Source organism: Lepus europaeus, chromosome 2 (assembly GCF_033115175.1).
Source record: "Lepus europaeus isolate LE1 chromosome 2, mLepTim1.pri, whole genome shotgun sequence".
NCBI lineage: Eukaryota > Metazoa > Chordata > Mammalia > Lagomorpha > Leporidae > Lepus > Lepus europaeus.
Window position 1 is genome coordinate 80,165,899 of NC_084828.1, and position 14,898 is coordinate 80,180,796.

At 47.0% G+C, this 14,898-nt stretch overlaps 1 protein-coding gene across 1 annotated transcript; it reads right to left on the reverse strand.

The window, feature by feature from the left end:
* Positions 1–683: 683 nt before the first annotated feature.
* ROPN1 (rhophilin associated tail protein 1) lies at positions 684–14,211 on the reverse strand. The gene is made up of 5 exons (XM_062177143.1): positions 14,096–14,211; positions 10,693–10,810; positions 9,291–9,452; positions 1,949–2,124; positions 684–750 (listed from the first exon to the last, which is right to left on the reverse strand). The coding sequence occupies exons 1-5, from the start codon at positions 14,209–14,211 to the stop codon at positions 684–686; spliced, it is 639 nt and encodes a 212-aa protein (XP_062033127.1).
* Between the last annotated feature and the right edge of the window lie 687 nt (positions 14,212–14,898).

Here is a 14,898-nt window from a genome sequence, read left to right on the forward strand (position 1 = left end):
ATGTCATATCTTGATGTTAGACCATGAGCTCTTTGAGGACAGAATCCAGGTAAGATTTATTTGTGTATGTCCCAAAACCAGCATAATTCCTGGCTTGGGTTTTCAGGTTTAGCAAAAAAAAAATTGTTGTTTATCTGAAATTCAAATTTAATTGGGCACCCAGTGTTTTATCTGGAATCCTTATTCCTGGAACATAAATATTGTACCAGTTTCCATATTCCTCGCTCCATAAATATTGGAGAGTGAGTGAGTGAATGAATGAATGACTAATATAGTACAAATGGAGAAATGAACTGGTAAACACTTCCATTGACCATATGAAAGATATTCATCCAAGTTATGCCTAACAATCACAAAACATCAACATTATGTCTGGCTAACATCCTGTCTTTTGAAAGAGTCTGACAGAGTAGCTTTGATGTGAGATGCATTTTCCATGCTTTGTCAGCCCGTTTTACTCAGTGTCCATGTGGGAAGAATACTAATCTCCTAGTAATGTAGGTGTTTTGTTCCAGCCATTTTACACCTTAATGCCACACATTTCTGCTTTCATATGCTTGCCTAATTATTTATTAGTGTTTACCAGTTGTACAAGAAAATTGACTTAAGATGGTGTCTGGGATTCAGCCATTCTGAAGTACAATCATCTCTGTATCTTCCTCTAAAATGTCAAAATTGTGTCTTTATTCCAGACGAACCCTGGGGTTTTGGGTAAAGTCATTCACTTTGATTAAGCCATCAGGACCAATCCTGTTGGTGAAAAAATATATACCTGGATTAGTTGTTTAACCTTGAATCTGAAGAAAGGCAATACATAAATAACTCTGTGCTTCCAAATTATTTCTGCTGCTGCAGAATTTTCTGTTAACTCTTGGCTGCTCTTCCTCCTCCCCCATCTCCTCCCTGTACCTCCCTCCTCCTCTTCATCTCTTATTCCTTGTCCCCTTCCATTTCTACTCCACTGATAAAAACTGAGTGTGAATCAGTCACCTTAGGGCTTTCGATCCCAGGACCCCACTTGCAAAGTTTCTGATTATGTAGGTCCAGGATGCTGCCTGAGACTCTGCATTTCTAACATGTTTCTAGGTGCTGTTGCTGCTGCTGAGGGTCTCAGTAGCACTGTAAGAATCACTGTCATCAGGGCCAGCACTGTGGCATAGCAGGTAAGGCTGCCACCTGCAGTGCCGGCATCTCATATGGCACCAGTTCGAGACCCGGTTGCTCCACTTCCAATGCAGCTCTTTGCTCTGGCCTGGGAAAGCAGTAGAAAATGGCCCAAGTCCTTGGGCCCCTGCACCCATGTGGGAGACCTGGAAAAAGCTCCTGGCTCCTGCCTTCGGATCGGCACAGCTCTGGCTGTTGTGGCCAATTGGAGAGTGAGCCAGCGGATGGAAGACCTCTCTGTCTCTGCCTCTCCTTCTCTGTGTAACTCTCTGACTGTCAAGTAAAATAAATAAATCTTTAAAAAAAAAAAAGAATCACTGTCATACATCAGTATCTCCCCTCTCCTTCCCCTTCTTTTTCAGGTATGTATTTCATGTTCCTTTCAATATTTCTTGGTTCTCAGAACAGTGTGATATACAGATGCTCCTTGACTTGTGGTGGGGTTGGATCAACCTATCAAAAGTTGCAAATGTTGTGTGTTGAAAGGCGTTTAATCCACCTACCCTCCCAGACAGCACAGCTTAGCAGCACAGTCCATCACAGAGTACTGCAGATGTCTTCCCTAGTGATTGTGGGGCTGAGACAGAGCTGCAGAAGGAGCCACATTTAAATCCAGGTTTGATTTCTACTGCATGCATATCACTTCTGCACCATTGTAAAGATGAAAAACCCTAAGTTGAACCATTATAAGTTGGGGACCATCTGTAGTAATTGTACTATATCTCAGCCTGGTACTTTTGTTTTTCCAGTATTCTGTCACCTTCAATTAATAAAACATACTCACACTTCCTGTTCAATGTAGTTTAGCATTCTGCTGACGTGGGATGCCGAGATCTCCCCGTCCACTTCAGCAATATATGTGTAGAGAAACTGGAAGGTGCTGAAAGGGATTCGGGGGGGTCCACTGTCACGGTCACATGATAAAACTTCACAGACTATCTCCAGCGTTTTGGCAATGGTCTATAAAACCAGAAGATAAAGTGAGGAGAAAGTCACTCTTTCAGGCTCGACTCCTGAAATCAGTTTAGATATAAGAAAGCAAACAAAAATATTGTTATCCTAAAATGTAGAGGGGATAATTTAAGATTCTAGAAAGCTTGAAGTATTTAGACTCAAGCGTCACTTAATTCAACCTGAAAAATATTGAGTATCTATACTAGGTATCTTTATTTTTTTCTTTCCTTTCTTAGTTGGAGGGCTATTCTCAAGGAATTAAGTTTATAAAACTCTGATTTATTTGTTACTTTTTTTTTTTTTTGACAAGCACAGAGAGAGACAGAGACAGAGAGATCTTCCATCTGGTTCACTCCCCAAACAGCCACAATGGTGGGGACTGGGTCAGGCACCCAACTGCTTGGGCCATCTTCTGCGGCTTTCCCAGGAACATTAGCAGGGAACTGGAACAGAAGTGGAGCAGTCAGGACTCAAAGCAGGGCCCATGTGAGATTCCAGCATCGTTGGTAGCGGCTTAACCCAATGCACCACAATGCTGACTCCATTTGTTACTTTAATCAGAATAGCCTTTGTAAAGGAGGGGAATTGATTTTTCATTTTACGAAATTGGAATTATCTCTTATTGCCCTCCAAATCTTATTTCTAAAGGGTTGAGGTAATCAGTTTAGCCTATATACTCCAGCATATACTTGTAGCAATGCCACAGTAGGGGAAGAAAAAGAGACAGGTCATGTCCCTAGGAAGAAAGGAGTCCCAGATGCTGGAAAGATTGTACTTAACATAAAACTCATTCTTCTAAAACATGTTAATCCATATCATAGATTCATCTAGGACTTTATATTACATAAAACTAATGCTGTTGTTGCTGGGGGAAAATTACAGATGATGAATGCCAGAAGTTTTAACAGAAAGGTAGCGACAGAAGCAGTCTACAATGAAAATTGAATGTTAAAGGATTGTTAAGGTAGCTAGGTAGATATAAACCTATGTGTATCAGAGGGGTCAAAGAAAATAGGAAGAAAACGAGAATTTTTAAAGAAAATAAATGTATGTGCAATGGAATGAGGAAACAAGCCCTGAAAGCAGAGCACCAAGCACATCTGAAGTAACTGCTCTTGTTCTACAACCCTATTAGATGGGTTTCAGCCTTCTCCCTGGGGGCAGCTCAGGGGATTCCCCCTGCCCTGCAACAAGGAGGCTATTAGGTCCAATAACAGCATGCTGATAAGGTCCTGGGAGGATTTTTGGGAACTCCACATCCAGAAATCTCTTATCCACAATTTCTCAGAAAAGGGAGGAGGGGAGAAGAAATGGGGGTCCCACACTGATGTCCATAAAACTCCAGTCTGAATGCACACCAGGCCCACCTGGTCTGTCCGGTGTACTCTTCATTATTTCTCTTCATCAAACTTGGCTAGCATGCTGACTGCTCTCTGTCTCATGTCTGAGTTCTTTCTCACGCAAAGAGCCTCCGAGCAGCCATCTCCATTAACAGGATCACTTTCAGAACCGAGCCTATGTCTTTAAATAAGCCTACCCTTTGAATAAATGTCACAAGAGAAAGAGTTGTGGCATAACTGAAGGAAAAGATGGTTTAGTTCTGATTTAGTGAGGCTATGTCAGCAGAGGCACTTTGGTGGTTTAGAAAAGGGTGATGTGCAGGTCATCCTTACACACCTTCAGGGATCAGCGGAACACTAGTCCTGGGTGGTGAACCTGGTGAGGGGGTGAATGAACGAACAGCTGCCATATCTTCCCACAACAGAGACCTGTTCTTCCTGTGCCCTTGTGTCTGCTGCTCTGCTGTCGTTCTCTCCATAAATATAATGGAGGTGGAGATGGTGTCTCCTCACTCGTGGTGTGTGTTATCTAGGGGACAGTCCTCTGTCAGGAGGTACGTGAGGAAGTGAACAAACTCAGCCCATCTTCCTGGAGGGACAGGTCTACTTGATGGCAAACAATTTAAACACAATTCACATTAATTATTAACTTGAGTTAATAGTTAAATGTTATTTACAAATTAGCAAACATTGACATTTTTGTGAAACAGAATCTTCACTAGTTTTGAAATGATAACATACATGATGTCAAAGAAATATCACATTTGCAGCCAGCCACTTATATTCTCTCCTGTCCCTGGGGCTTCTCTCATGGAAGGCACTGTATGAGGCACTGTTCCAGGGACTCCCACTGAACCAACAGGGGTGGGAGGGGTCAGTGAGGATAGGAAGGCACATGCATGAAATGCAGCCAGCATGGGAGTGGTTTGGGGTAGATTTGCAAGCATGAATGTGTGCTGGTCTTTATGATTTCCTTCCACAGCTTATCTTCCCTGCTTCTCACAAAAAAACAAAAACAAAAACCTACCTCTCCCCCAGTCGCCTTTGTTCTATTTCCCTCTTCCTTGGGGTGGTGGGGCTGTATTGTTTCCCCCAAAATTCATATATTAAAGCCATAAGTCTAGAACTGATGATAGGTTTCATTTGGAGACAGAACTTTTAAATGGGTGATTAGGTTAAAATGAGATCATTCAGATGGGAGATTGCTGTGCCTTGTAAGAAGAGATTACAAGCCAGAGAAAGAGACCAGCCATGTCAGCGCTGAGGGACTCAAATCGTGGCCACTTATGAGACAAGAAGAGAGGCCTCAGAAGAAACCAACACTGCTGACACCTTGCTGCTGGACTTTGAGCCTCCAGAACTGTGAGACAATAAATAAATTTCCATTGTTTAAGCCGCTCAGTGTGTGGTCCTTTATTCTGGCAATCCTAGCAAACCAATATAGGTGCTTTTGACCCCAAATATCATCTTTTATTGATCATTCAAACAACAAACATTCAAATTCTACTGCCCCCACATGATTCTTAAACATGTTTAAAGATTGAATATCATGTGTAGGTGAATAGGTTAAGAACTGTTTGCACTGGAGCTTCTTAGGAAACTCAGATAAACCTAATGTAAACAAAGGATCAGGCATTTGATGCAGTGGCTTAAGTCACTGCTTGAGATGACTGCAGCCCCTCTTGGAGTGCCTGGTTTGAGTTCCAGCTACTCTGCTTCCCATCCAGTTCCAGCTAAGGTAGACCATGGGAGGGGGCAGATGATGGCTTAAGTACTTGAGTCTCTGCCATCCTTGTGGGAGACCTGGATGGAGTTCTGAGGTCCTGGCTAGGCCTGGCCCAGTCCTGGATGTTGCAGGCTTTTTCAGACAGTGGATGAAACACCTCTCTGTGTTTCTCTTTCTTTTTTTTTCTTTTAATTCACTTATTTACTTAAAAGGCAGAGTTACGGAGAGAGAGAGAGAGAGAGAGAGAGAGATCGAGAGAGAGACCCCAGTTGGCTGCACCAGCCAGAGTAGGGATGGTCCAAAGCCAGGAGCCAGGAGCTTCTTCCAGGTCTCCCATGTGGGTGCATGGGCCCAAGCACTTGGACCATCATCCACTGCTTTTCCAGGCACATTATCAGGGAGCTGGATCAGAAGTGGAGCAGCCAAGACTTGAACTGGTGCCCACATGGGGTGCTGGCACCACAGGTGGCAGCTTTACTAGCCATGTCACAGCGCCAGCCCTCTGGATTAAAAAAAAAATGAGTAAGAATTTAAAGTAAACAGATCTTCATTCTTTTGTACAAGGGTTTTGGGTTAGATCAGGATCACAGAGGTTGTTGTGTCTTACAAGGCTCATTTTCAAAGTTAGAGGTAAAAGGCTCCAACAGTGAATTGTTGCTAAAAAAACATAAGTTTCTTCCAGTGAACATGATTATTTACCAGGTGCATGATCTCTTCCTGTTTACAATCTGGCCCATGGGAACAGCAGTGGGCAGAGGCCAGTGTGAAGGCAGGCAGGCTGAGAGAGAACAGTGCAGGTCTGCATGCTGTGGCATTCTGAATCCTGTGTGTTAGATCCAGAGAGCCAGCATAGAGCCAGCATGGGATCTACTGTCACCTACTGCAGTGAAAGCCACCGTAGACCCTTCTCCAAGGAGCAAACTGGCTTTTCTCAACACGGGGATGGTGGCTTGCTTTTCAGCTGGCAAAGGAATGAGGGAATTCCCGGGCGGTGACACCCTGAGTGTCTGGGCTGCCACAACAAAGTGCTTTAGACTGGGTGAACTACAATCCACAGACACTGCTCAACGCCCTGGAAGCTGAGAAGCCCAGGGTCAAGTTGCCAGAAGGGTTAAGGTGTGATGAGGGCCCCTTCCTCACAGCGGGTGCCTTCCGTGTGTCCTTAAGCAGTAGAAGGGCCTGGTGGCTCCCTGAAGCCTCTTAAGGTCACGAATCCTAATCACCAGAGTGACCTAGTCACTTCCCAATGGCCCTACTTCCCAGTACCCTCACCTTGGAATCAAAGTTTCAACAACTGGATCTTGAAGGGATGTAAACATTCAGACTGTAACACTTACCACCTCTGGTATAGGTAGCAGAAAGCAAGTGACACTGGGTTAGACTTAGGCAGACAGTCAAGGATGGGGGCTACATGGCCAGGAATAAGAGCCAGCTCTTGGGTTACTAAGCAACACAGGGGTGAAAGGAGTCAGAGGGGGAAGGGTTAAAAGGTACAGAGAACAAGGGGCCGCTCGGGTAATGGGGAACATTTTCTTTACCTAGCTGCGAAACAGGCCTGAGCTAGAAAGCAAGTGTGATAATGAAAGAGACAAAGAACTTCGTTGATTAATCAGGAGACAAGCAGGCTCTGCCGCCAAGGTCTTGCAGAAGGCCGAGTGGCTGGAGTTGTCTGTGCCCAGTCTCTCCTGTGTGGTGAAGACAAGGCCTCGAGATAGGACTTTTTGTTCTGTAAAAGTCACAACTAAATGGGAGGAATGGGAGCTAAGAAGGCAGGATGAGCTCACCACACAAGAAACACTTTTCTTACAAGACTTTGTCCAAACTTTCCCAAGGGAATGAGACCCCACCCACCCAGACCACTTCCTTTCAACAGCTTTTTCCTTCTGAAGAAGCCCCTCTCGGCTGCTTTCTGGGAGCTTTCCCTCTGCTGGTTTTAAATCCCTTTGCTCTTTAAAATAAAACTCGTTTGCTAAAAATTGCCTTCTCAGTTTGTTCATCTGTCCTGTACTTCATCACGGATAGAGAAGTCGTGGGGTTCACTATCAGCTGTAATACCCCCACATTGAATTTTCCAGAAACAGTTCAACATGATACAAATGGGCATATGTAGGTTCCTGGATCCACACAGCACCTTCTACTTAGAGACCAGATCTCCAGACTGGATTCACCTCTAGGTGTTTTTTGGCATAGGAAGAAAGAAGGGCAGAGTCAGATAGAGATCGTGGGATCTCTCAGAGGTACCTGTTATCCAAAGGTAGGCCTGTAGGTGTCTCACTGGCAGCAAAGAAAGGAGAATAAAGTCCCAGCCCACGAGAGGTGAAGAAGCTCACGGAATTGTTAATCCAACCCCAGTGTTTTAGAAGTGGAACAGAAAGATACCATTCACTCCACAGTTTCCTATCCCAAGCCCAGCAACTACACAGCAGACTGTGCTGAGGGAAGGTTGGAGTTTGGCTGTCCAAAGCTGCTCTGGACTACTGTGAGGGGTGGGGACGAGGGGAGGGCTCAGACATCCAACACGGAGATCACCCAAGCTGACCAGCAGATGAGGGCTTCGGAGCCGACACTCGGGGAGGACCGAGGCGAGCATCACCTATGCCTGGCCCTGGGGAGAGGAGAGCGAAGGCTTGGGCTGGAAGCAGCTAGTGGCCCCACCCACAGGAGCACTGTCCTGGAGACCAGAGGGGCCATGGAGAGCCCAGCGGTGTCGGAACCCCTTCCCTTGGCTGCGTTGAGGTCCTCCAGCCATCCCTTTCTCTGCACTCAACTGCCACCTTGCAGGAGAGACTGGGCAGTTTCCTTGAGGCTGTCCCCGTGATTGCATCAGACCAGAACTCCTCGACTGGATCAATCGGCTTATTTTCTTACTCTACCCATTGCAGATAGGATAGATCAAGAAGACTAAAATGAGCCATAGACATTCGGAAGGTACACTTCTCCAACTCTCCGCTTGTGGTATGAGTAGATTTGTAAGCCTGCAATAATTTCACAAAATGTGTCAATTTTTATTTTCCCCTTAGTGGTTCCCCCCCCAAACCTTGAAATCAGCCCTGACAACTCCTCTGGCCTGCTGCCTTCTCTCCTCCTAGGAGGGCAGTAATGTGTTCATCATACAATGCTGCCATAAAGAACAGTGAAGAAAACTAAAACCACACTGACTTGCCCCTTACTCCTACGATGAAGGTTTCTAGGGAAGCCCTGGGGAAAAGCTAGATTATAATATTTCTGCTAGATGTTCTCAGAAACAAACAAACAAAAAAAAAAAAACCTCAAATATGCATTCCAAGCATATTTGAGAGGAAAGAACAAGATCATGTGTAGATATGCTGAATGATTCAAGCTACCTTTCATACCATTTGGTTTTAGCACAGGCAACGATTCTCATTAAATTTTAAACTTGTATTTATTTCAAGAATAATTTTTAAAACTGTTTCTGATTCACTTTCCTTTAAGTTACTTAACGTGGGTGAGTGCACATGCAAGATACTTGAGCTTTAAATATATTTTCTGGTTTCAGCATCATTCTCTTCAAAACGAGAAAATGGCTTTCCCAATTGTCATACAAGTCAGAGTTGGAAAAGGCTTGATTCTGTGCAAACCTCCTGCATCCATGGTGATGTCGTGAGTGTAAGTTTAGAAATAACTTCATCTCTCCTTTCTTGGCTTTTGATCTATGATTTTTGCATCCAATTATGCTTATTCAATAGCAGTTTTCTCTTAGGTTGCACCCCTTTCTAAAAGTCTCCATCGGTTTATCTCCAAGTGTCTGAACCCACCAATAAACAAGTCTTATTGACTGTTGGTTGTCTCCAAGAGTATGAATGGAGAAAGTGGGGTGAAAATAATTCTGAGGGCAATCAGTGAAACTTACCAATCATCCAAAAACCATATTTGAGTCAATCCTCCCAAGAGCCCAATGAAAATTCCCCCCTCTGTCCTCCTAATTCCTGCTTCTGACCCTGGCTGAGAGAGGACCAGGAGCAGAGAGGTAGAGGCCTGCTCCTCACGGGCCCTGGAGAGATGGACTGTCTGGAGAGATCTACTTCCTTTCCAGTCCCAGAGACAGATTTTACCCTAAGGAGCAAAAACTGCAAAAGCTAACTTACGACTCCAAGGGAGCTGCAGGCAAGGGCTAAGAACTTGAGCCATTCAATCTCCTCTGTGAAGCGCCCCACATTCATCACGCTGTTGAACAGGTCTGTGGGGAGATTCAGCACTTTCCATATCTGGGCCAGCTCCTCTGCATGGATGATCAGTCTGCCAGCAACCTGCAGGACAGGTGACACACAGCAGGGAGGATGAGGGAGTGGATGGAAGAAGGTCTTGATTAACACCAGCCTGGGCCAGGGCCAAGAGGGTGTGGGAGAGGTGAGAGAGGACTCTGTCTTAGCAGAGTCTGGGGAAGAGCATGCTGTGTGATTTAGTGACGTTTTAACTTCAACTGTCAGCATTATGGGGAAAGATACACATTTAGGTGACATTTGAATTTTTTTTTCAGATGCTTCTATTATCTGTTGTTTTATTCCTAGGTTGTCCTTATATGCAGATAGGACAGCCTGAAAATGAAACCAAGGGGTAAGGGACTTGCCTGCGACAACTAATTAGTGGTGAACAAGAGCAAGATGTCAGGTCTTGTTTCCAGATGCCATGGAGTTCTCTGCACCAGACCTCAAGTGCACCCCTTGTACTTTCCCACAAATGATGTGGGGTATGGGGCTGACCTGCAGATTTGTTCTGGGTGCCCAATGTTGCTTGATCCCAGGTGCTTTAGAGCTCTGCCATGCTCTGCACAAGGTACTGGGGTGGTTAAAAGGAGGAAATGAATGAATGAATGGCTGTTGGCCAAAACGCAACAGGGGCACGGTACCCCAAAGCAGTGTTCCAGTACCTTTCCTGACCCTCTTTCTGATCTAGGGAAATGCCAAGCCTCTGGGACCAAGTCGGAATCACCCCAAACCTCTCTGTCCTGCCTCCTAGAGCAGGGCCTGGTGCTGCTACTCTACGCATCCTGGGAGTCAGCCAAAGCACAAACCTGTCAGACCCTCCTCATCTCTCCTGGGTGGCTCTCAGGAGGATGTGGCTATGAAGAGAGTCAGGGTTAGCCCTAAAAGCCAGGCTATATGTCTCCACCTAGGATAGCAGGGGAACTCTTAGTATGTCTCTCCCCAAACTGTGATTGGCATCCTATTATGGTCTTGATCAGTAAGGGAGACACTTGCTGTCTAAGCCCTACAGACAGAAGGGTTTTGCACTGCTCTGGACCCTGGACAATTCTGCCAGCTTTAGGAAATCTGGGATGACTCCCTTGATAGCTCAGCCTGGAGCCTACTTCAAGAGTATTCCTGTTTCCCTAAGGTAAGATGTACTTTCAGATCACAATGTAGTGAATTTTTGGGTTGTGCCATGTGGCTAGCTGCCTGGCAGGGGCACGCAGTGGGCTTTGGCATGCACCCTGCAGCTTCAACAGTGTCCCTATCCCCTCCCTGCTGCCTGCAGTGAGGCCCTTACCCGAGAATGCAGAATCTTCAACAGCTCAGGGGTCAGCTCTGCCCAGTTAGACAAAGAGATTCTCTCAGACGGGTCTCTCACTGGAGGAATGTCTCCACGGGACATAGCCCCGAAATAACTACAAGAAAAACAGTTAGAGGTGGGGGGAGCATCCTATATTCCAGGGCCCTCCGGCTGCTCTGGGAATCCCCACAACCCTGTTTTTGTTTTGTTTTGTTTTGTTTTTCTAAGGGAAAGAGGGAAAGAACATTTGCTAAGTGGTTTCTGTGTGCCAAACACTGTTCGTTCATTTGCAGGAGAAAAAGTCTGAATGTGTTTGCACACAAGTTTGGTACACAGCTCCTGGGAGCACACTGGGTTCAAGTTTTTGTTTTCTTTCAGTAATCCTTCTAGATATTATAAACATACAACACACACTTGCATGCACACACCAATATGTATCAAAGGATATATATAATAGTGTTTCCCAAAGTTCAGGGACAATGGAATTAAAAGATAAGTGTATTTTGGTACAAAAATTTTGAAATCCATATACAGGCATGCATATAAATGTATTATATATAAACATGTATGCATGTGTCCCAGTGTTAGGTAGTAGGCAGGTTTTTTTTTTTTTTTTTTTTTTTTTGACAGGCAGAGTGGACAGTGAGAGAGAGAGAGAAAGGTCTTCCTTTGCCGTTGGTTCACCCTCCAACGGCCGCCATGGCCGGCACACCGCGTTGATCCAATGGCAGGAGCCAGGTCTCCCAAGGGGTGCAGGGCCCAAGGACTTGGACCATCCTCCACTGCACTCCCTGGCCACAGCAGAGAGCTGGCCTGGAAGAGGGGCAACTGGGACAGAATCCAGTGCCCTGACCGGGATTAGAACCCGGTGTGCCGGTGCCGCTAGGCGGATGATTAGCCTGTTGAGCCATGGCGCCGGCTTAGTAGGCAGGGGCTTGTAAAACTGACAAGAGGAGGAGGCAGAGAACTGAAGGGACTTGAATAGAACGGGGAAGAGAAGGCAACACCCCAGCGGTGAATCAGGAAGGTTTGTGGCTGGAGGTAGTGAGGCTTGGGGCTTCCAGAAGGAAGGGAGAGAAGGTTGGCTGGACACAAATGGAGCTTCAGGAGGGAAAAATAAGACAAAGAGCATTTGAGACCGCTTGAGAGGGCACTTTGGAAGTTAAACCCAACCCTTCTCAATCTTCTCTCCAAATTCTTGGTACAATCTGCCTGCTCCCCAGGGTTCTGTGAAGTGGATTTTGTTTGGGGGCCATGTGGAGAACAGACGGAGTCTTAGTTCAGGACTGGCGGCAGATGTAAAGAGGCAGCTTGCAGCAAGGAGTGGCACTAGCAGCTGACTGTAGGTCACTGATGCGCTATGCCAGCATGTCTCCCTCCAAGGCCTTGGTATCCCCAGCCCTGAATTACAAACTCCCACACTTCCCCACATAACCCTGGCCTCACTCCTTTCTCAGGACTCAGACTCAAGTGCCAAAACAAAACAAACAAACAAACAAAACAGAAGGAATTTTGTAAAGCCTCATTTTAAGGTCAAGCCAAAACAATGATGGGGCCACCCATTGCCCATCTCCAGGCCTCAGAGCAATGCAGAGCTACAGTTACAAGGCCTAAAACAATAGCTTCCTGTCACCCCTGGAGGTCATCAGCCTCTAGGAGGTCTTTTTTGAGCAGGAGAATGTCTGCAGGTCAGCAACAGGATGACAGTGGGTGCAGCATGGCAGAAGTAGGGTGTGGCCTCGGGGACTATGTCCAGAGACATATGGAGATGGTGTACGTGGCAGGGATGGAGACACACAGCACCTCATTTTACACAAAGCCCGCTGGGGTAAGCAAGTGACACTCCACCAGCAATGGCACCAGAATTTTTACCGGAATTGGTTAGAGAACATGGAAATGAGGCCGCCATCTGGGAATTAGTCCTCTGGGTTGTGGGGCTTCATTGCAGTGAACAATTGCACAATCATATACATATTTAAAATTTGTGTTGTGTGCACATGCCCACCAGAAGACAAATAAGTGTATGTCCTGTCGATCTGGGTAGGTGGTTTCTTCCCTGACAGCACACACGTAGGGAAATTCTTGCTTGCAATGAACTCAACACACATCTTGCCTTGGAAATACGTTGCGGAGTCTTAGCTTGTACAAGGCTACAGGTTGTAAGTGCCATAAAACCATCTGAGAAGCGTTTTCCACGCCTGGTCAGGATGGAGGGTGCTCTTAGGCCATGCTCTTTTTCATTGTAGTTAAACTACAAACTGATTTTTCATGGGTGTCTCAACAATTTATAGCACATCATACAATGTGGGAGCAAGCAGGCTACAACTGTGGAATGTTCTCTGCCATAAACGTCAGGGACAATAGGAGGAAATGTCATTTTTCTTACTACAAAACAGCGGCTCAAGAACAATAAAATGGGGATTTAAAACTATTGTATGGCATAAAACAAAGTCTGCTCACCAGTGCCAAAATAAATTAGTCTTCTGACGCTGAAGCTCAATCTTAGAGGTAATAGGTGGAATTTAGAATGGAAAACGAAGCAAGATTCATCACCAGGCCAAGCCACCCATTCATGTCTCGCAAGCACCCTGGCTTCGCTTCTGTCCCGGGAAGCTTGGCGCTCACCTGGCCCGGAAGCACGAGAGCGCGGGCTCGCCGGCCTCAGCGAGGTGAACCCACCGCCTGCGCAGCGCGCGGCTCACACTCTCGGGCTGGAGGTTCGCCCAGGCCCCGCCGGGGCGCCATCGCGAGGTCGGTGGCTCCCGACAAACCCCGACTCGGCAGTTGGCGGCCTCTGGAGGCTTCTCCTGAGGGCCGGGCCCGGCGCGAGGCTCGCGGTCTCCAGCCAGGCCTGCCGGCGCCTCGCCTGAGCATCCTCCCTCGCACGCCACGCGGACGGGGCGGGCAACTTCACGTGGCGGGAACAAATCAGTCCCAAGAAACACTAAAGAAGGTAACAATACTTTCCCCAAGGAACAGATACGGAGTGCCTCTGTTCACTTTAACAGCAGCGAACCCAGGGGTCTCCCCACCGCGCGACCCCGGATCCCGCCTCGCCGCCCCAGGTGCGCTGCTGCCACCTGGTGGCGAGACCGTAGGACGCGGCCTCGCGCCAAGCCCGGGAGGGCGGCCTGTCTCCGGCGGCGGCGCCCACCCTTGCCTCAGCTGGGCCGGCGGGGGCGCCGTGCTGCAGTAACTCCTGCCGGGTGCCCCTCCACACGCGACTGTGGCCCTGGCGTCCTCCCGCCCCGGGGAGGGCCCTCGTCCCCACCCAGCTGGTTGTCTTTAGGGGCGATTTTAAGGTCCCAAAGCAAGGAGAGCTGAAAAGCACACCGGGGGTGCTAGTCAGTCTCGCCACCCTGGGTGCTCCAGGGCCCTGGCGGGGAGAGGGGACACGTACTCCGAGGCCCACTGGATGAGATCCTGTGGCTGGGTCCGGATGGCGGCTTTGGTGAATTGCTTCAGCAATTCTGGCAGCTCCGGCGGGATGCATATTTGCTTATCTGTCTGAGGCATTGGTTGGTCGACCTATTTGCAGGAAGAAAAAACAACAACAAATAATCAAGTGGATATCTCCGAATGGTAAAGCAGCCGCTCAGCTTCAACATGGGGATTCCAACACCGGACAAGACAGATTGTACTGCTGCACAGCTCCAAAGGTAGAGTGCAGTTTCCTAATCCCTGCTTTTTCTTGTAAACAGTTCTTTGCATGAATAGCACCTCTTATTCGTTCACTTAAAAAGACAGAGATAAAAAAGTAGTAAACAAACATATCTCTGAATGGTAACACAAAATATTGACTGTCTCCTTCCAGATTAAGCAAACAAACAAACAAAAGTGTTTTTGAGAGGGAGAGAGCACATGTGCTCCCATCCCCTGATTCACCTGTAGTGAAGCCAGGAGCCAGGAACTCAGTTGAGGTTTCCCACGTGGGTGGCAAGGACCGGCCTACCTGAGCCAGCACTGCTGCCTCCTGGGGCCTACATTGGCAGGAAGCTGAAGTCAGGACTCAAACCCAGACATTCGATGCCTGCCTCTGAATTTTTTTCAGTATAAATAGATGTGTTTGTATGAATAAACAATGGGCTAATGGAGAACAGCTTGTTTACTCAGCACCCATCATGCACATCTTTACAAGCCGTGTAACTCTTACCAGTGAATACGAGCTGTAGCAAAATGTACTCTGCGAATCTTCTATGATTT

Coding starts and splice junctions, on each gene's coding strand:
- ROPN1 (XM_062177143.1), bottom strand. CDS start 14,211: ATGCCTCAGACAGATAAGCAAATATGCATCCCGCCGGAGCTGCCAGAA. Junction 10,811..14,095: donor CTCATCCAGTGGGCCTCGGA/GTACGTGTCCCC, acceptor TTTTTCTTGTAG/TTATTTCGGGGCTATGTCCC. Junction 9,453..10,692: donor TGAAGATTCTGCATTCTCGG/GTAAGGGCCTCA, acceptor CCTGTCCTGCAG/GTTGCTGGCAGACTGATCAT.